This window comes from Andrographis paniculata, unplaced genomic scaffold (genome assembly GCF_009805555.1).
Source record: "Andrographis paniculata isolate CXL003 unplaced genomic scaffold, ASM980555v1 Contig71END, whole genome shotgun sequence".
Classification (NCBI taxonomy): domain Eukaryota; kingdom Viridiplantae; phylum Streptophyta; class Magnoliopsida; order Lamiales; family Acanthaceae; genus Andrographis; species Andrographis paniculata.
In genome coordinates, this window is record NW_026137608.1 from 1,079,483 (window position 1) to 1,101,792 (window position 22,310).

The 22,310-nt window shown below is 37.0% G+C and overlaps 1 protein-coding gene and 2 long non-coding RNA genes across 4 annotated transcripts; 2 read left to right on the top strand and 1 right to left on the bottom strand.

Moving 5' to 3' along the window:
* On the top strand, window positions 1-1,151 carry LOC127265066 (uncharacterized). The gene is made up of 3 exons (XR_007841879.1): window positions 1-65; window positions 492-608; window positions 781-1,151. It is a non-coding gene; the product is annotated as an uncharacterized LOC127265066 (long non-coding RNA).
* A 2,586-nt stretch (window positions 1,152-3,737) lies between these two features.
* On the bottom strand, window positions 3,738-10,577 carry LOC127264696 (uncharacterized). Its single transcript, XM_051294198.1, has 5 exons — window positions 10,226-10,577; window positions 9,541-9,779; window positions 9,193-9,305; window positions 4,354-4,494; window positions 3,738-4,259 (listed from the first exon to the last, which is right to left on the bottom strand). Exons 1-5 carry the CDS (start codon window positions 10,437-10,439, stop codon window positions 4,007-4,009), a joined length of 960 nt encoding a protein of 319 aa, XP_051150155.1. The 5' UTR covers window positions 10,440-10,577; the 3' UTR covers window positions 3,738-4,006.
* Window positions 10,578-12,329: 1,752 nt separating this feature from the next.
* On the top strand, window positions 12,330-21,200 carry LOC127265030 (uncharacterized). Of its 2 annotated transcripts, none has more exons than XR_007841870.1 (3): window positions 12,330-12,414; window positions 19,981-20,038; window positions 21,155-21,200. It is a non-coding gene; the product is annotated as an uncharacterized LOC127265030 (long non-coding RNA). The 2 variants fall into 2 exon arrangements; XR_007841871.1 differs by lacking the exon at window positions 12,330-12,414 and adding an exon at window positions 19,471-19,544.
* Window positions 21,201-22,310: the final 1,110 nt, after the last annotated feature.

Below are 22,310 nucleotides of genomic sequence, written 5' to 3' on the forward strand. Positions count from 1 at the left end.
CAGGTTGTTAGGGAGGCAAATGTTGGAGATGAAACGGGACGATAATTATAAATAATCTTCTGCAGGTATGCCTATGAAATTGATATTTGCATTCAATATGGCTGGTCCTTGATATGATTCTCTGATTTTTTACTGACAAGTTTGTTGTCTGCATTTTCTTGCATAACTTTGCCTAAAGATTCGATCTGTAGCTTTTACTCCATGGACAATAATACATAAAGATTTACAAAGCCCTTCCCTCTGGCAGTTGTCTAAGTGGCTTTACCAACAGTGAATAATAAATTTGCTTGAATGATTCATTACCAGACATCAACTCACCTGTTAAATACTTCGAAAAATTATTTATTTGAACTGGAATAGAGATAGTATCCTAATTAATTTGACTTCGAGCTCAGTTCATGGTTGAACAGGAATCTTGCCTACAGTTGTAACTTGTATACGTGAATAATTTATATATTTCAACTGAAATTCGACTCTATATTTTCCTCCAGGGTTGTTCGGTGATCTATTAAAGAACTCATGGTTCATGGTACTTGTACTATTACAAATACAATGGAATTATGGAGGAGATGTTGGAAGAAGTGACAACTACCCTCGAAGATGTGCAGGTATTTTCTGTTACGTTATAATTTTTCCTAACAATAAAAATGGTATCTATCTTGGCATACCATCTTGCAGTTGAGCGGCAAGTGTTTCTTTCATTTATACCATCTTGGCACTACTAAAAATTAAAAACAGTATTTACCTTGAATTAAAACACCTCTTTTTTTTTATTTTTAGGATGGAATGAAACATATAGAAGAGGGAACGTCCAAACTTGGGGGCAATGACTATAGCAAGGGCGAGGAGTTTCTAAGCTTAGTCTCATGTGATATGAAAAGAATGTATATTCGGATTGGGGTCGTTGGCATCGACAGTGCCTACTGAATGATCGTTGTTCGGTAGCGACTGTCGCACCCCTATAGTTGAGCCTACAAGTAGGTAATGCATAATGATTATTAAGCGGGAGCAACAAATTCTAAGGAAACAAAATATGACCAGCATGGTACAGTTCAGAAGATTCAGACTCACTTAGACCGCCGTGACCCGAACGGTGATACCGGTGCTCCCCCGGTCGCATGATGTATTCTTGTTTTATATTTCGTTTAGTTTTTGGCATTTTTTGAATTAATGGAATGGTTACTTACTGAAGATAAGTTTATTTTGTATTATCTTGAGTTATTGAATTGATTTCTTATATTGTTAGTTTGTACTTGCTTTAGACATGTACAAATTTAAAATGGATTTATACTGTTAGTTTATAGTTATTTGAGACAGATATATGAATTCGAAATAAATCTATATTATTTTGGTAATTGTTTGAGATAGGTGTACGATCGAGAGAAATTATAAAATAATTTACGATGGATTTTTGCTCAAAATAAATTCCCTCGCAAATTTAAATCAACCAAGAACGAATTTTGAGAGGGAATTTATTTTCTCGCAAAATTTGTAGTTATATAATTACGAAAGACTATACCTCGAAAAATTTCCTCGCAAACATTTACGAATGAATTTTTCCCTCGCAAAATGTTGCGAGGGAATTTTCCTCAGATCCAAATTAGCGAGCAGTTGTTTAGCGATGACATTTATTCTTTCGCAACTTCTTTCGCTAACAGGTTTTGAGAGGAAAATAATTTGATTTGCGAGGGAATTTTTCCTTCGAAAATGAAGAGTTGTTTTTTGTAGTGATATTACCGACACAATTTCATATACCTCATATACAAAAATCTAAATCGAAATACTAAACAAACAAACTCTCAATTTTTAAATAAATATGGTCATGTAACAGATCGCCTGATGTTGTGGGGATGGACTCGTGAACGTAAGGTCATTGGTTCAAATCCCGATGCCCCTAAATCTTGTATGTCCCAACATGGTTCATCTAGTGTGACTTGTTTTATCGAACTTAGTTTGCAGACTATTAAATTCGATCCGAGGTATACCCAAAAACACACCCGAACGGTAACGGCTGTTGCGGGTTGCATGTGAGCTGTGAGCAAATGTAACAATATTTTATAAAACTTTTCAAGAACAAATCATATACATGACTATTTTAATATAGATATTATTTAAAATGACTAAAATACTAATAAATATCATATACAATATTATATATACATTTATTGTTTTTTTTATATCTTAATTTTTATGAAAAATATATTATTTTCTATATTAAATATGATATCTAACGATTATTCTATTAATAAATTGAACTATAAGTACAAAATTAAATATAAAATAAACACACCTAAAATAATCATATTTTAATATGAATACCTTTATAGTTAATTAATATTTTTATATTAAAATATTAAAATAATACATAATTATTGACACAAAAATTTAGACCCGAAGGTTTGATATTGACACTCATGTAAAGGAGCTGATTTTTGTTCATTGCTATTGAATATTCAATCTTAATGAATAAAATTTCATACAACATGAATTATTGATATTTATGAAGAAGAAAAATAGATTAGAGATGTCCAAATTCTCAACTACAAAACCTCACTACCAAAAACGTTTTCACTCTATAGGAAAGTTTTTCAATAAAAGTTTCTCCAAAAAGTTTCCTATCTATCCAATGTTGCCCTTAAAATTTAAATAGCTAGGAAATACACAATTTCAAAGTATATCAATCGAATATATCAAAAGTTTGAAGATCATTTCGTTTATTTTACTAGTATTTTTAGTATATTTTTTATTCATGAAATTAAATGATTCTATCATTAAGTTTTTTTTTTTAAAAAAAAAAATCACTTTGAATATCAATTTGAAATTTTCTTCGATTTTGTTAATTTTCAAATGTAACAAATTGATGATTATAGTGAAAGTACAACCATTGATTTTCAACAACATTGATCAATTGGATTTTTACCTTCTTTTAGGATGAGAAATCGCTAAATTGAGTATGGTGAATTCAAACACATATCGTATTAAGTTAGGATTCTATGGTCCCCGCATCAAGGACTGCCCGGGTATATATTTGGACAAAAAATGTAATTGATGCAAGATAAAGAGGGACCAATTGGTCCCCATTTAGATGCAAAAGGAGAATAGTTGGACCTTCACAATTTTTCTTGGCGTGACAAACGGATTGCAATAGGCTCCTTTTATGCTAGGACAAGAAGAAATTAGGTCCAACATAAATTGTGGGTAGCACAGCACAATCCCAGTAAGCTTGTCATTCAATGGCAATAGTCATCACCCGATGTAGTGCAGCACTTAAGCGACACATAAAAAAGCTTGTCTAAATGAACTTTTCCCCGAGTCCAAGGGTAAGACATCAACCACGTTCCCTAACAAGAAGTCCTTTGGATGACGAGAAAAGGGCAGGGCACACATGCTTATGTGCGTGAAATAGATGATGGGTTTGTCAAGTCATTACTCGAGAATGATGGGTTCAAACTGCTATGGTAGAATCACAAGCCATTGCACAAGTATTTAAGATTCATTTTGACATAAACACTAGAGTTGTGAATCAGACCGCTCCAATTATCGTCGGTCATATTTGAAAAAGATAATCATAGAGCACCTGCTTCCATTGAACCTTAGGTGCTGGGTGCCCATTTTAATGTCTTTTTCAGCTGAAGATAGATGCATTAACCATTGGGCATATTAGACGAGCATGAAAATAACCTGCATTCCCTAATTCAACCTAATGAGTATAAAATACACCATCAAGGCAGCTTGCAATATATGAAAAAAAGCAGTGGAAGTTTCCAAAAAATACATGCTAACATGATCTTCCTTCCAACCGACTATTAGATTCAACCAACGGTTTACTTATTGAAGTTTACTCAGTAGCGACCATGAATTTTCATGTCATGGATAAAAAAAAAAAAAACAACGAATGAAATCAAATGTTACGCAAAACAGAGAACCAACATATGTTTACACTATTTATTCATTACTCAAACTATATATATATATATATATATATAAATGGATCTGATATGTATCGCTACCTCAGGGAAGCCATCCCGGGAGCTACAATCTCCAGAAGCCCTTTCGGGTTGTCGACATGAACCCAGTGCCCTGAATTTGGAAGGACATGAATCAAGGTTTTCCCCACTGTTTCATCATCCCGTTTAGAGGCCACGTGATCCAGCTGTTCTATGATATCCCGGCTCCATCTGTCGCTATTCTCAGCACGTACTATGGATATTGTCATGCCTTTGGGTGGCTGCTCCAACAGGGGCCAATAATCCATCTCTCTAACATTAATTCAAAAAGGATCTTCAATTTAAACACCCATTATGTTTCTAATTACAAAATAAGGGATGATGCACGAAATGTTTTTTAAGTCACCTGTAAGACTTAAACATCTGCACAGCCCCGTCAAGATTAAATGCCCAAGTTTCCTTGTTGCCGGATTTCTTGAGGTTGCTTCCGATCCAATGTGATAAACTCTTTGAAAACCCAAGCTTCAGCATGTGATCTACCAACCACCTAACAAAACTATACGTTATGGCCTGATAATTGACGATAAAAAGCATATCACATAACTTTTTCAAAGTTAGAAGCCTCACACCCTTTAAGTTTAAAAAAAAAAACATAAACCAGCTATGATAAGTCAATTGAATAGGGCGCATCAATGCCAACAGCAGATTCTTCTGACTAACAAGCAAATGAATTAACTACCGAAGCATTGATCACAACTGTTAAATATAATTTGCAATTCCAAAATAAAAAGAATAAGAATTTCAACGCACTAATTTTCAAGGCAGTGAAGGTTCAAGAACAGACTTTTGACTATTATCAATGTATCAATAAATTTTACCTACTACAAATAATCTTCCTATAAATACCCATGTAGTATGAGCATTTGAGAAATGAGAAAGCATCAACATTTCTATCAACATTTCTTTCAAATAAAAGTTCTCTCTACTATAATTCTCTTCCACAACTCCTCAATTCTAACAGATTTGGTATCAGAGCATTAGGTTTTATTATCAAAGAGAAGATGGCTTCAGCATCAAATTCAGTTTTCAATTATACCAGTGCCCAAATTCCCATTTTCAAATTAAGAGCATTTCGATTACTGGAGTTCGCAAATGGAGACCATTTCCATCTCACAAGATTTGTGGGATGTTCTGGAAGATGGTTATGAAGAACCACCAGAGGCAGCAACCGAAGATTGGACAGAAGAAATGCAGAGAAATTATAAGGAAAATGTGAAGAGAAATGCGACAGCATTGCGGTTTATCCAGCAAGCTGTTGGCAAACCTATCGACCGCAGAATTTTTGGCATTAAGAAAGCGAAGGAAGTTTGGAAGATTCTGAAAACAGAGTTTCAAGGATCGAGAAAAGGTGATTACCATAAAGCTGCAATCTTCTATGAAGGAAAATGAAATGGTACGCGATTTCTTCTCAAAAGTCGCTGAAATAATCAATCAAATTAAAAGTTGCGGAGAGGAAGTTCCAAAGACAAAAGTAGTGGAGAAGATTCTGAGAAGTTTGCCGCAGAAATTTGAGCACATCATTGTTGTCATCATTGAGACGAAAAATCTCAGGACACTAACTCAATTCGAACTTATGGGAACCTTGGAAGCCTATGAGCAAATAATGAGCAACTACAATAACCAACCATTAGAGCGGGTTTTTCAAGTAAAGGCACACATTTCCAAGAATTCATTGCAACAAGGAAGAGGGGGATCTTCCTTCGGTCAAGCACCCGGGAGAGGGCGAGACCGAAAATTTCAGAAAAGGGATAGAGGGAAAGGTGAATTTGAAAATCAGATGTAGAGTGTTACGTGTTCAATAAAAAAGGCCACGAATCAAGAAATTGTTGGTAGAGATGCAAGACATGCAAGGTGCCAAACCATGCCGACAAAGATTGTTGGCATAAACAAAAGAATAAACAAAGAGAAGAACAGAAAGAGGCGCACTTCTCAGCAGGGGATGAATCATGTAAGTTATTTATCTCCCGATCAGATAGTAGAAAATCAGCCGCGATGTGGTACTTGGACAGCGGCTGCAGCAACCATTTATCTGGAAATCAAGAAGATTTCCATAAAATTGATAGAGGCTACTCCTCACATGTTGAGCTCGGTGATGGAAAGAAGGTGATGACTGAAGGAAAAGGAATTGTTTCCGGTCAAACCAAAAAAGGTGACAAATTCATCCATGATGTAAATTTCTAGCCCAATATATCACAAAATCTTTTGAGTGGTGGGCAAATGATGAGAAATGGATATAAGCTGATTTTTTCCAATGGAAGGCGTGAAATTTTCGACAAAAATTATGGAGATTGTGTAGCACAGGTGGAGATGTCGGCTAACAATCTTTTTCCTCTCAACAATAGAGTTGCATGTCGCATTGAAGATTGCTGCCGAGGATGACTCTTACCTTTGGCATTTGAGATATGGACATCTCAATTTCAAAGGCTTGCAGCTTCTACAGCAGCAGAAAGACATGGTTGTCGGTCTTCTAAAAATCGGAAATTATGAAAAAATTTGTGAAGGATGTATATATGGAAAAATGCATCGGCTCCTATTTCCGAAAGTTGCAGGGAGAGCACATGCACCTCTTGACATTGTGCATGCAGATATTTGTGGTCCAACAAGAACACGGTCATTAGGAAATAAAAGTTACTTTCTTTTATTTGTTGATGACTTTACGAGAATGATGTGGGTATACATCCTAGAGCATAAGTCGGAAGCATTTCAAAGGTTTATGCACTTTAAAGCACTTTCTGAAAAACAAAGTGGCTTTGCAATAAAGTGTTTACGAACTGATCGAGGAGGAGAATTCATCTTCAAGCCATTCATAGAGTTTTGAAGAAAAGAAGGGATAAAAAGACAACTCACAGTCCGACACACACCACAACAAAATGGTGTAACAGAAAGAAAAAACCGGACGATTGAAAAAATGGCGCGAAGCATGCTTACTGGAAAAAATCTACCGAATGAATTCTCGGCAGAAGCTGTCCACACTGCTGTGCATATTCTGAATTTATCTCCAACGAAAGCAGCGCGAGACAAGACACCATACGAAGCATGGGATAAGAAGAAACCCATTGTAAGTCAATTGAAAGTTTTTGGCTGCATTGCCTATGCTTTAATTCCATCCAAAAATAGGGAGAAGTTTGATGGAAAATGAGAAAAATTTATCTTCATCGGATATAGCGACGAATCAAAGGGATATCGCTTATTCAATCCATCAACGAAGGAATTGGTACTATCAAGAGATGTTGTCTTTGATGAAACCGTGGCATGGAAATGGGATAAAGAAGAAACAACAACAACCTCCATTGAGCTCGACCCACTTCTTCCACAACAATCATCCCAAAGAATTACTGATCCATCAAGCAGTAACTCTCAGCAAGAAGTATCAGATTCGGATGAAAAGCCATGCAGGTATCGTTCTTTAGATGAAATTTATAACTTATCTTATGTTGCGCTATTTGCATGCGAAACACAATCTTTGAAGAATCTATGAAAGAAGAAGTGTGAAAAAATGCGATGGACGATGAAATGAAAAGTATCGAAGAGAATCAAACATGGAAGTTGGTGGATCTCTTCAAAGGCGATTGGATTGAAATGGGTCTTCAGGACCAAGTTTAATGAAGATGGAACTATACCAAAGTACAAGGCACGACTTGTGGCAAAGGGATATATGCACAATAGCTTGGAGTGGATTTTACGGGGACATTTGCACTCGTGGCTAGAATGGAAACAATAAGAGCTGTTCTTGCAATTGCAGCACAATTGGAGTTGAAAGTGTTCCAACTTTGACGTAAAAACTGCATTTCTAAATGGAGAACTAGAATAGGAGGTGTACGTCAAACAACCACAAGGATTTGAAGCGAAAGGCAAAGAGGAAAAAGTGTACAGGCTGCACAAAGCACTGTATGGGCTGAAGCAAGCGCCGAGATGCTAGAACAATACGATTGATGCATATTTCCGGCAAAATGAATTTCTGACAAATCCTTCCGAACCATCTCTCTATGTGAAGAAAAATGAGAATGATTTTTTGATGGTTTTCCTATATGTCGATGATCTAGTCTGTGCAGGAACAAATGATGCAATGATGAAATGGTTCAAAGAAGCGATGATGAGAGAGTTTAAAATGACCAATCTCGGAATGATGAAGTATTTTCTCAGCATTCAAGTAAAGCAAGAAAATGGAAGCATCTCCATTTCTCTGGAGAAGTATGCAACAGACATGTTAAAGAAGTTTATAATGGAGAATTGCAAGTCTGCTGCAACACCCATGGCCCTGAACGAAAGATTAAAGTTTGATGATGGTGCAGAAAAATTTGACCCAAACATTTATCGGAGCCTTGTCGGATCGCTCATCTACCTAACACACACAAGGCCGGATATCTTACATGTTGTAAATTTGATTTCCAAATTTATGAGCAATCCAAGCAAACCACATTTTGCAGCTGCAAAAAGGATTCCCCGTTACATTCAAGGGACAAAACATCTTGACATCAAATATTCGAGGGAGGAGAACAATAAGTTGATTGGATTCACAAAGTGTGATTAGGCTGGAAGCCAAGATGACCGGAAGAGCACATCGGGATACATTTTTTTGCTTGGGATCAGAAGCAATTTCGTGGAGTTCGAAGAAGCAAAGAAGCAAAATTCAGTTGCTATGTCATCCGCGGAGGCAGAGTACATTGCTGCGAATAAAGCGGTTCAAGAAGATGTTTGGCTCAGAAGAATTTGAAGAGAAGTTTCAACAGTTCAAGAAGGATTTTGGAATTACAAATTAAGAGGGGGGTGTTAAATATAATTTGCAATTCCAATAAAAAGAATAAGAATTCCAATGCACCAATTCTCAAGGCAGAACAGACTTTTACTATTCTCAATGTATTAATAAATTTTACCTACTATAAATAATCTTCCTATAAATACCCATGTAGTATGAGCATTTGAGAAATAAGAAAGCATCAACGTTTCTTTCGAATAAAATTTTTCTCTACTATAATTCTTTTTCAAAACTCCTCAATTCCAACAACAACAACATAGAAAACAGAGGATTAAAGCATTGCCACAGGTCGCAGTGTTAAAGGCAAGTAATAAATTTTCCAAAACATGCACTAGACGAATCAATTCTGCACTTATAATCAGATACTAACAACAAAGATCATATCACTAGATTATCAACTGACCAAAGAACAGAGAGTAAGGGAATTACTTCCTCGACGGGACTGTAGAAGGTAGACTCTGCAAGGTCTGCAGAACTTTTTCCACTTCACCATCGCTATTATCCTCTATCACTTTTCCAGGAACGGAATCAAGTACCCACAGCTGTTCTGCAACAGTTTTACACGTACATTAGCTGAGAAAGTTAATATCAAAATTATAAAGGAAAGCATCCGTATTGAATCACATGGAACAGGATTTTCATAATCTAGTTAAGGTGCATATTTTATTGCCTAATAAGGCTTACCTATTGTTCCTCAAAAATATATCACTATCAAACTATAGAAAATTGGACGACAAATAGATGAGATTGAAGATTAGATCATCAAAGGAAAAATACCTGTTTGGGCAAGCTAACATTTTCCCCAAATTGCCCATTAACACAATGTTGAGCAAATTGCAAAGCAACCTTCCCTCCCATTGAATGACCTATAACAACATCCGGCCACTTCCAACCTTCGGAATTCACCAAATTGGCGAGATCTTTCGCAGCGTTTTCCAGATTATGAGGTGGCAACAATCCTTCTACCTCAGCAGACTTGCCGTGATTCCTCAAATCCACAAGAACCATCCTCCAAACTGCATGGCATCATAAGCTATGTTTCATTATATGTATGAAGCATGAGAATCTGTCTTGGTTTCACTTTGAACATGAGCTGATAGGATATAAACGTGCCTTACTCTGACAAGGCTATGCAATCACAATTTAACTAAGAATCACCAACTATGGCGTCTTCTAAAGAATCCTCCAATGCACAAAACATACCAAATTAATCAAAATAATTCGTACGCAAATAGGTCAAGCACATTTCTAGGCCTGGAAAAACAAATTAAGCGGAAATTTGACCTATTCATATCCGTTAATTGCTTGAACTTATTCTATTAGCTCAGAAGCAAATGAATGAACTGCCCTAACCGTCAATACCTCACCTCTCATGCGAAACTGCATCCCATTAAAAACAAAAGAGAGAAACACGTAGACATGAATTGCACAAGCTAAAGAGAATGTAAGCCAATTCACGCACCGGAGGGAGAAAGACGCGAAGCGAGCAATCGGGAGAAGGAGCGCCAGTTCCGACCGGAGCCCAGGAGGCCGTGGAGTACAAAAGCAGTGAACTCAGCGGGCCTGTCCTGAGACGATTTGACCTCCTCATAAGCCAGGGTTTGTAAAGATCGACGGTTGTGGTGGATGCCTTCCAGCAGGCGGCTCAAACATGATTTTATGAGAGATCTAGACATGGCTTTTCGTCCAATGATGTTGCAGCTGCAAGCAAGGAACTTGAGGAAGGGGGATGGGAGTACGCAGGCTTCAGGTCGAGATCGGATAGTCGTGTCGTGGATGCAATGGACCAATAGTATAACGCCAAAGCGACGAGGAACGACGTCGTTTGTTGGAAGAGAAACTGAAACTATGACTTTGGGTTTCCTTACCAACCAAAAATTATTGACAAACTTCTCTTTCACTAAACATTTTTTAATAAACAATTCTCCATAAATTAGTATTAAAAAAATATAAATATAAAAATTAATTAATATAATATATATTATTCACTAATAAAAAATCATTTATTCAATACAAAATATTATTTTTTATATTATCAACATAGTTATCTTTGTAACACAAAAAAATCAGTTCATCTAAAAAAAATAGATGATTATTCTCAATATATATATAATGTTTTCCTACAAAAATTTAATATTTAATATAAAATATTATTTTTCATATTACCAATAAAATTACGAAGGGGGTGTTTGGCAAATAGCTTTTTGAAGAGTTTTTAGCTTATTGAACAGCTTTTAGCTGTTTGACCAGTCAAAAAGCTAATTTAAATTAGCATTTTGGAATAGTTTTTGGATCAAAAAGCTAATTTCTGAAAAGCTAACTTACCCAGCGTTTTGAAATAGATTTTTTTGTTTTTATTCCTTATATGCCCTTAAAAATTCATTATGCATTTTACACAAATAAATATATTTTGATTATTTATTAATTATATTATAATATTTTATTATATTATATTTTTATTTTTATAAATTTAAAATAATTAATTTTTATATAAAAATTATTTTAATTGTAAAATATATAAATTTATTAAAATCAACATAAAATAGAAAATATAAATATTAATAATTTATTTTTATATTAAAATTACATTATATAAATTTTATACTAAAAATAAATTAAATAAATTAAATTTATTGAAAAATTATAAATATAATGAATTAATAGATAACTAACATAATAAATATATACACGAAAAATTTATTATTTTATATTTTACATCATTTTCAATAGAAAAACTATTTATATATTTTAATAAAAATATATTATTTTTTAAATCTAACTGTAATAAAAATAAATAATTTTATAACATTTTTACAATTTTCAATAACTAATAACAAAAAATTTTAAATATTCTAAACTCAAAAGAACGTAATTGAATATATTAGAAATAAAAATAAAATAGAAATATCCTCAATTGTCATTTTACGTATAAACAGCTAATATCAAACAGTTCTTTTACCAAACATTTTAATACAAACAGCTAATCGAATCAGCTAGTCAAACCAGCTAATTGAATCAGCTAACAGCTATCAGCTAATTGAATCAGCTAACAGCTATCAGCTAATTGCCAAACACGCTCGAAGTCTCATATAAAAAAAATACCTTAAACTAAAATACTAATCAAACAAATTCTTGTTCTTTTATAATTCAAACTCAAATCAATATTATTTATATACAATTTTTAATAAAAATATATTCGGCTTGTTCTTCCAATATCATTTTTTAATTGCGATTCTAAAAAATTGTAATGCCCCGATTTCGGAATGTATAAAATAATATTATTATAGCAAATAAATATTTGACAATAGTAATGGAATCAAGAAATTAATATTTTGGGATAAATTATATTCCAATTTTGTATATTAGTTATAATTAAAAAGATTGTTAAATGGATAAATATCGATAAGGATAAATATAAAAATATAATATAATATATAATTTAATAATAATAATAATAATAACGTTAATAATAATAATATAATATAATATAATATATATAATATATATAATAATAATATAATTATATATATATATATAACAAACTTACCTGCGAAGGAACGCAGAAGACGAAACGCGAAGGAGAAGAAGAAAGGAGAAGAAAAAAAAAAAGGAAGAAAAAGATTTAGCCGTCCGATTCCAATTCCGACTTGGGTATGGTATTCCTTGCTATTCGTAGAGTCCGATTATAAATTTTAATACGAATTTTGATATTGGAGTATTAAATTAGAAATTCTTCAAAAATTCAAAATTGGCTATTTAGCTATTTAATCGATGAATTTCTTTAGCTAATAGCCTATTCGTAGCGCCGACGTTATATTTTGAGAATTTCGTACCAATCCAAGTCGAATAAAAAAAACGGCAGTATATTGCACCTGCCTGCTTGTTCATACCTTTGCGTATTTTTATTTAATAATCGGGCAATATAAATATTATGAGGTAGAAGGATTTTATAGCTAGAATATCATATTCTACTAAATATAAAAGTTTGGAGCCCGACGAGTTAATTATAGAAATTAGCTTTGGAATAAGCAGGTAGCTCCTGAGAATAAGCATAAAGCTCATCTGATTTGAGTAAATAATGGGACAGGTGTACGTTGGAGGAGACTTGGGTGAAGTTATAAAAATCCAGAAAGTATCGGTAGGAGGTAAGCAGTAGGGAATTAAATCTAATTTTAAGAAATTAGGTATGCATGTTGCATGCGATTCTGATTAATATGTTAATATGATATTATGTGGAATCATTTGGTCAGTGCATCTATATATGTATATATGTGTGTGTATATACATGTGTGAAACTTCGTTTTACGGTAATTGATATACGTACTTGATCGTGTTGGTGAATTTATGAAAAGGAGGATAGGTGGGCCGTCTCACCAGCCCTTTTCATTAAATTCACTTATTGACATGCTGCACACATCGCACGATTTATCGGATATGTTTTATGGATCTATCGTTTAGTCGCCGTGTGCGGTAGTGCTAGGCGAGGGCATCATCTGGGGTTAGGATATTCGACCCCGATGTACCGTAACACTTTGGCGATAGTGGACGATAGTCGGACAACTGGGTGACTTAGTCGCACGGTCATTCAGGGATTAGACCCATTGCAGTTGAGACGTATTTGGTCTAATCATTCGTGTTCGGTGTTGTTCCACTCATTGGAGTAGCTACTAGTGAGGTCTACCGGTAGTTTAGGATCATATGCCAAACTCCAAACGCGATCCCGTTAGGGCGTGCGAGGAGGAGTAGAGTTTCCGGGTTTCCTTCGGGTGATTCCAGGTTGCACGGATTCTACTACGCTACACGGGGTAGGGCTAGACAGGAGGGTCCTATCTTCGCTATCACAGACTATGGGGTGTCTTGTGGTTAATGGCGACAACGCTCGGCTATCCATGTATTGATTGCGGGAGTCGTATGGTGGGTATATGGAAGTGACCGGGTGACCGTTATATTATTATGGGTTTACCAGGTCCTTCCTTGAGCCGAGGATTTTCCGGCTATTTATTGATGATAGTCTAGTGAGCCGTTATTATGGAGCCGAGGTTATTCCGGCTGCTCACTTTGACATATGTATATGGGTATATGTGCATGAGTTGTCGATTTTGACATTATTGTTACATTATTTCAGTATGGGCATGGCATGGCATTTATTTTGCAAATGACGGAAATTAAACTATATTTTCGAGCATGACATGGCATATTTTATGTTAGTTCTTAAAATGGATTTAATTCTAGACTGCTTTTAAGAAAAATATTTGATTCAGGTACGCATGGCACCTCCGGGACAGGGGACGTCTCGGGAGATAGAAAGACGGGCTGAATGAGTGAACTGCATCTGATGTATTATATGTAAATTCTAACTAGAAAAACCTCCCGTTTTGGGAGTATGTTTTTGTAAATATTTATAAACCTGTTTTTTTTTGGGAATAATAAAATGCTTATATAATTAATTTTAGCCTTAACACTGTGTTGTGGGGCCCGAAGTAGGAGGTGACGACCTCATGATGCAGTGTGGCGGTAGCATTTCCAGTATGAGCCAACTGGGGGTGTTACAAGTTGGTATCAGAGCCTAGGTTTGATAGATTTTGGCTCTTTGAATTAAAAAGGTTTTGAAAATAATAATGATATTGAATTGGTTTGGTGAGGTTTGGGTTTTGCGGGTGCATTCATGTTAATGTGATCTATCTTTTATTGTTATGCTTGGTTTAGCTGTGTGCTGAATTGATATTGAATCAGGAAAAATTGGGGGCAGTATGTCGAATTCTCGAGGTGGTGGTGTACGTAGGGCTATTCAAGGCCCAGAGTTTGATCCTTCGTCTGATAAGTCACAGTATCCTGTGCCAGCGCATGTACCAACAGAGGCACCTAGTCAGGATTTCTTTCGGCAGTTTATGGCCGCGATGATGCCTCAACAGAGGAGTTTCATTGATGCTGTGATGCGGCATAACCCACCAACATATTCTGGTTCAGTGGAGCCAGGAGTCCTTGAGTTTTGGGTTGAAAAGATGGAAAAGATATTTCGTGTTGTTCAGGTTCCGCCAGATCAACGAGTTAATATTGGAGCCTATTTCTTGGAAGGCCGAGCAAATCGGTGGTGGTTAGGTGAAGAAGCTGCAGGTGTAGACCAAGTGGATATGACTTGGGATGAATTTAAAGCAAAGTTAAAGGCTAGGTTTATACCGTCGCATATTCGAAAAGCGAAGAAGCAAGAATTGCTGGACTTAAAGCAGGGCTCGATGTCAGTTGAGGATTATTTTGTGAAGTTTAATGAGTTGGAGATGTATGTTCCTGACTACTTTTCCGGTGAGCGAGACAGAATTGACCATTTTGTAGACGGGTTGCAACACAGAATTCAAGAAGCTTTAGCGGTGTTGGATATCAGTTCATTGTATGAGGCTTACGAGCGTGCTGCCCGATTTTATCAGAAGCAGGAAGTCAGACAAAAAGAGAGTGAGAAGGAAATAGGTTATCAACATCAGGTTCGAGATAAGGGAAAAGCTAAAGTGGAGGATGAGCCCAAGGGTAAAAAGAAATGGTGGCAAATGTTCAGGTCTGGGCCATCGTATAAGGGGATTTCGATTAATGAACCGAGTCAGGAGAGGTCTCAGCAATCGGGGGCTGTTTGTCGGCGTTGTGGAACAAGCCACCCAGGTACTCGTTGTGATAAAGTTCCATTGACATGTTTTAAATGTGGTGGTAGTGGTCACATTGCCAGGTTATGTCCAAGTGTGGTAACTGCAAGGGAGTTTCCAGAACCGAGGTTTAGGCCATGGCAGCCGCCGTCTTCGCAGTCACAAGGGAGAGGATTAGGATCATCTTGGCGAGGGGGACGAAGTCAGTCACGTTCGTCATCTAGGCAGCCAGGCAGAGGACCTGACCAGCGTGGACGAATAAATGTTCTTACCCAAGCAGAAGCTGATTATCATCCAGGTGAGGTTTTAACGGGTAGATTTCTGGTTTGCGGTTTTCCTGCTCTTGTGTTATTCGATTCGGGTGCAACGTTCTCGTTCATATCTAAGCGTCTAGTTAGACGATTGGGTCTGAATTCATCAGTAGAAGTGGTAGTGGAAGTTTTACTTCCATCAGGAGAAGTGCTGGAATGCCGAGAGCTTTATATGCAGATTCCGGTTAGTATTGAAGGGGTTGATTTTGTTACTAACTTGTTGGGCATCAAGCTATCCGAGTTCGATGTAATATTGGGGATGGATTGGTTAGTGGCATATCAAGCTCAATTTGATTGTCGAAAAAGATCAATTTCGCTGGTTGGAGCGATGGGCGAACTGGTGAATTATGCAGGATCTGCCAGACAACCTTTTATGAAGGTAATTTCATCCCTATCATTTCAATCATTTATTCGTAAGGGGTTTCCAGTATATCTGTGTGAGGTAAGAGATTTGACGCAAGGGGAGCAGCGATTGCAAGATATTCCTGTAGTCCGAAATTTTCCTGATGTATTTCCTGATGATATTCCGGGTATGCCACCAGCTCGTGAGGTGGATTTTACTATTGATATTGTGCCGGGTGCTGAGCCAGTATCAAGGGCTCCATACCGGATGGCACCTTTAGAACTAGCTGAACTTAAATTGCAACTACAGGAATTGCTAGATAAGGGTTACATTCGGCCTAGTACATCGCCTTGGGGAGCTCCAGTTTTATTTGTGAAAAAGAAATATGGAAGTTTGAGGTTGTGTATTGACTACCGTGGACTGAACAAAGTCACGGTGAAGAACAAATATCCTCTTCCGAGGATTGATGATCTATTTGATCAACTGAGAGGTGCAACTATATTCTCAAAGATTGACTTGAGATCTGGATATCATCAGCTAAGGATTGCAGAGCATGACATTCCGAAGACAGCTTTTCGGACTAGATACGGGCATTATGAATTCACGGTTATGTCCTTTGGGTTGACTAACGCCCCGGCTGCGTTTATGGAGTTGATGAATAGAATTTTTCAACCATACCTCGATCAGTTTGTGGTGGTATTTATTGACGATATCTTGGTCTATTCCCCAGATAAAAAGACGCATGCAAAACATTTGCATGTAATATTAAACATATTGCGTGCAAGAAAGTTATATGCCAAGTTATCCAAATGCGAGTTTTGGTTGAAGGAGGTTGCTTTCTTGGGGCATGTTGTTTCTGGAAAGGGTATCTCAGTAGATCCTTCTAAAGTGGCGGCAATCTTGGATTGGCCAAGACCTACCAATCAATCAGAAGTAAGAAGCTTTTTGGGTTTGGCAGGATATTATCGGCGATTCGTTCTTGATTTTTCGAAGATTGCAAAACCATTAACTAATTTGCTGAAAAAGGATGCAAAGATTAACTGGGATCACGAGTGTGAGTCATCCTTTTTAGAATTGAAACATCGATTAACTTCAGCGCCAATTTTGGCTTTACCAGTGGAAGGTGAGGAGTTTGAAGTGTATAGTGATGCTTCGAAGCAGGGATTGGGATGTGTCTTAATGCAGAATCAAAGAGTTATTGCTTATGCATCACGACAACTAAAACCTCACGAAGAGAATTATCCGACACACGACTTGGAAATGGCAGCAGTTGTGTTTGCTTTGAAGATTTGGAGACACTATCTTTATGGAGCCCATTGCAGAATATTTACTGACCATCAAAGTTTGAAATATATCTTCACCCAAAAAGAATTGAATTTAAGACAAAGAAGATGGTTAGAATTGGTGAAGGATTATGATCTTGAAATTGTGTATCATGAAGGCAAAGCAAATGTTGTAGCCGATGCCTTAAGTCGAAAACCAAGGCATAACTTGGGCTTCATGTCGGTTGCTGATGAACTGTGCCAAGATTTAGCGCGGATGGAAATTGAGGTACTTGGACGGGGTATGACTCGGGGATATTTGCAAATGATACAAGTTGAGCCTGAAATTTATGATCGCATTAGAGCGGCTCAAATGGAAGATAATAAAATGGTTGAGCTTGTAGTGAAAGTTCAGTACGGTCAGACTCAAAATTTTAATATTGCTCCAGATGGGAGTCTTCGATTTCACGGGAGGTGGTGTATCCCAAAGGATCGAAATGATTTGAAAGAGCAGATTATGAGTGAGGCTCATAATACACCATACTCAGTGCATCCGGGGGGAAATAAAATGTATCAAGACTTACGTCAACATTTTTGGTGGAAGGGCATGAAGAATGATGTAGCCAAATTCGTTGCACGATGTTTAAATTGTCAAAAGGTAAAAGCAGAACATCATAGACCAATGGGGTTGCTACAACCTTTAGAAGTTCCACTCTGGAAATGGGATTCTATCGCAATGGATTTTGTAACAGGACTTCCAAGGTCAAAGTCGGGAACAGATGCAATTTGGGTAATTATAGACAGATTGACCAAGTCAGCAGTGTTCATTCCAGTACGTATGACTTGGAGTATGCAGAAATTGGCCAAATTATATGTTCATTATGTGGTTAAACGACACGGTATTCCTGAGGTGATCATATCAGATCGTGATCCACGTTTTCAATCTCGATTTTGGCAAAAATTGCAGGAAGCCTTTGGTACTCAGTTGCATATGAGTACTGCATTCCATCCTATGACTGATGGTCAGTCAGAAAGAACTATCCGTATTCTGGAAGATATGCTAAGAGCTTGTGCTATGGAATTTCAAGGGAGTTGGGAAGACCACTTGGATTTAGTGGAATTTTCATATAATAATAGCCATCAAGCAAGTATCGGAATGGCTCCTTTTGAAGCTCTTTATGGTCGAAAATGCAGAACTCCTTTGAGTTGGGACGATATGAGTGATCGACTGATACTGGGTCCGGAAATGATTGAGGAATCGAAAAATAAGATTCGAATTATCAGAGAAAAGATGAAGGCAGCTCAAGATCGTCAAAAGAGTTATGCCGATAGAGCCCGACGTGAGGGTCAATTTCAAAGTGGAGATTTTGTCTTATTGAAAGTATCCCCAATGAAAGGTATTAGAAGGTTCGGGATTAAAGGAAAATTGAGTCCGCGTTATGTTGGACCTTATGAAATTGTCGATCGAGTTGGTGATTGGGCCTATCGGTTGGCACTTCCAAATTCTATGGAGCGTATCCATAATGTGTTTCATATATCTCAGCTTCGTAGGTATGTTGCAGATCCTTCTCATATTTTATCTCCAGATGAGATAGAGCTGAATGAAGATCTTTCGTATGAAGAAAAGCCTCTGTGGATCATGGACACAAAGGTCCGAACCATGAGGAATCGAGATATTCGTATGGTGAAAGTAATGTGGTCCAGACATGGAGCGGAAGAGGCCACGTGGGAAGTAGAACAAGAAATGTTCAAGGCATACCCACAATTGTTTAATTAAGTTGCCTTGTTATGTGTTTGAGTTTAGATTTCGGGGACGAAATCTTTTTAAGGGGGAGTGGATTGTAATGCCCCGATTTCGGAATGTATAAAATAATATTATTATAGCAAATAAATATTTGACAATAGTAATGGAATCAAGAAATTAATATTTTGGGATAAATTATATTCCAATTTTGTATATTAGTTATAATTAAAAAGACTGTTAAATGGATAAATATCGATAAGGATAAATATAAAAATATAATATAATATATAATTTAATAATAATAATAATAATAACGTTAATAATAATAATATAATATAATATAATATATATAATAATAATATAATTATATATATATATAACAAACTTACCTGCGAAGGAACGCAGAAGACGAAACGCGAAGGAGAAGAAGAAAGGAGAAGAAAAAAAAAAGGAAGAAAAAGATTTAGCCGTCCGATTCCAATTCCGACTTGGGTATGGTATTCCTTGCTATTCGTAGAGTCCGATTATAAATTTTAATACGAATTTTGATATTGGAGTATTAAATTAGAAATTCTTCAAAAATTCAAAATTGGCTATTTAGCTATTTAATCGATGAATTTCTTTAGCTAATAGCCTATTCGTAGCGCCGACGTTATATTTTGAGAATTTCGTACCAATCCAAGTCGAACAAAAAAAACGGCAGTATATTGCACCTGCCTGCTTGTTCATACCTTTGCGTATTTTTATTTAATAATCGGGCAATATAAATATTATGAGGTAGAAGGATTTTATAGCTAGAATATCATATTCTACTAAATATAAAAGTTTGGAGCCCGACGAGTTAATTATAGAAATTAGCTTTGGAATAAGCAGGTAGCTCCTGAGAATAAGCATAAAGCTCATCTGATTTGAGTAAATAATGGGACAGGTGTACGTTGGAGGAGATTTGGGTGAAGTTATAAAAATCCAGAAAGTATCGGTAGGAGGTAAGCAGTAGGGAATTAAATCTAATTTTAAGAAATTAGGTATGCATGTTGCATGCGATTCTGATTAATATGTTAATATGATATTATGTGGAATCATTTGGTCAGTGCATCTATATATGTATATATGTGTGTGTATATACATGTGTGAAACTTCGTTTTACGGTAATTGATATACGTACTTGATCGTGTTGGTGAATTTATGAAAAGGAGGATAGGTGGGCCGTCTCACCAGCCCTTTTCATTAAATTCACTTATTGACATGCTGCACACATCGCACGATTTATCGGATATGTTTTATGGATCTATCGTTTAGTCGCCGTGTGCGGTAGTGCTAGGCGAGGGCATCATCTGGGGTTAGGATATTCGACCCCGATGTACCGTAACACTTTGGCGATAGTGGACGATAGTCGGACAACTGGGTGACTTAGTCGCACGGTCATTCAGGGATTAGACCCATTGCAGTTGAGACGTATTTGGTCTAATCATTCGTGTTCGGTGTTGTTCCACTCATTGGAGTAGCTACTAGTGAGGTCTACCGGTAGTTTAGGATCATATGCCAAACTCCAAACGCGATCCCGTTAGGGCGTGCGAGGAGGAGTAGAGTTTCCGGGTTTCCTTCGGGTGATTCCAGGTTGCACGGATTCTACTACGCTACACGGGGTAGGGCTAGACAGGAGGGTCCTATCTTCGCTATCACAGACTATGGGGTGTCTTGTGGTTAATGGCGACAACGCTCGGCTATCCATGTATTGATTGCGGGAGTCGTATGGTGGGTATATGGAAGTGACCGGGTGACCGTTATATTATTATGGGTTTACCAGGTCCTTCCTTGAGCCGAGGATTTTCCGGCTATTTATTGATGATAGTCTAGTGAGCCGTTATTATGGAGCCGAGGTTATTCCGGCTGCTCACTTTGACATATGTATATGGGTATATGTGCATGAGTTGTCGATTTTGACATTATTGTTACATTATTTCAGTATGGGCATGGCATGGCATTTATTTTGCAAATGACGGAAATTAAACTATATTTTCGAGCATGACATGGCATATTTTATGTTAGTTCTTAAAATGGATTTAATTCTAGACTGCTTTTAAGAAAAATATTTGATTCAGGTACGCATGGCACCTCCGGGACAGGGGACGTCTCGGGAGATAGAAAGACGAGCTGAATGAGTGAACTGCATCTGATGTATTATATGTAAATTCTAACTAGAAAAACCTCCCGTTTTGGGAGTATGTTTTTGTAAATATTTATAAACCTGTTTTTTTTTTTGGAATAATAAAATGCTTATATAATTAATTTTAGCCTTAACACTGTGTTGTGGGGCCCGAAGTAGGAGGTGACGACCTCATGATGCAGTGTGGCGGTAGCATTTCCAGTATGAGCCAACTGGGGGTGTTACAAAAAATAATAATAAAACACACAAAATATTTTATACAAAAGTTAAAAAATAAAACGAAATCAAATATTCATTACGTAAAGTCAAAAAGCCATTACAAAAAGTCAAATATTCATCAAAAATAATGTATTTATATTTTTGACACAATTTCTTGTACCGCATACAAAAAAAATCATTTCATCTAAAAACAACGGATGAAAAGACTCATTATTTTTTCTTATTGTTACGTATGAAATTTAGAATTGGGTTAAAAAGCCCAAGGTAAAAAGAAAAATGGGCCTAGCAATCGAGTCGATCGAACTGGCCGAGGGGCACTGTGGGAAACACAGGCAAAATGGATATATTTCTAAGGAAACAACAGGTCGGACAGTCCTCAGGTCGAGAGGTCCGCAAGACGGAACATCAGCAGGTCGGACGGTCCTCAGGTCGGGAAGTCCGTAGGTCGGGAAATCCGCAGGTCGGAAGATCCTCAGGTCGGGAGGTCCACAGGTTGGGAAGTCCTCAGGTCGGGAGGTCCGCAAGACGGAAAGTCCGCAGGTCGGACGGTCCTCAGGTCGGGAGGTCCGCAGGTTGGGAAATCCGCAGGTCGGAATATCCTCAGGTCGGGAGGTCCGCAGGTCGGGAAGTCCTCAGGTCGGATGGTACTCAGGTCGGCTGGTCCACAGGTCGGGAAGTCCTCAAGTCGGGAAGTCAGCAGGTCAGAAAGTCCTCAGGTCATAAAGTCCTCAAGACGGAAAGTCCGCAGGTCGGACGGTCTTCAGGTCGGGAGGTCCATAGGTCGGGAAGTCCGCAAGTCGGAAGATCCACATGTCAGGAGGTCCGCAGGTCGGAAAGTCCTCAGGACAGAAAGTCGCAGGTCAGAAGATCTT

Excerpts from the sequence above, each read along its gene's own strand:
- LOC127264696 (XM_051294198.1), bottom strand. The coding sequence starts at position 10,439 with ATGTCTAGATCTCTCATAAAATCATGTTTGAGCCGCCTGCTGGAAGGC. Across the intron at positions 9,306-9,540 it reads ATGTTAGCTTGCCCAAACAG|CTGTGGGTACTTGATTCCGT; the intron begins GTATTTTTCCTT and ends GTTGCAGAACAG. Across the intron at positions 4,495-9,192 it reads TCTACAGTCCCGTCGAGGAA|GTGGTTGGTAGATCACATGC; the intron begins GTAATTCCCTTA and ends TAGTTTTGTTAG.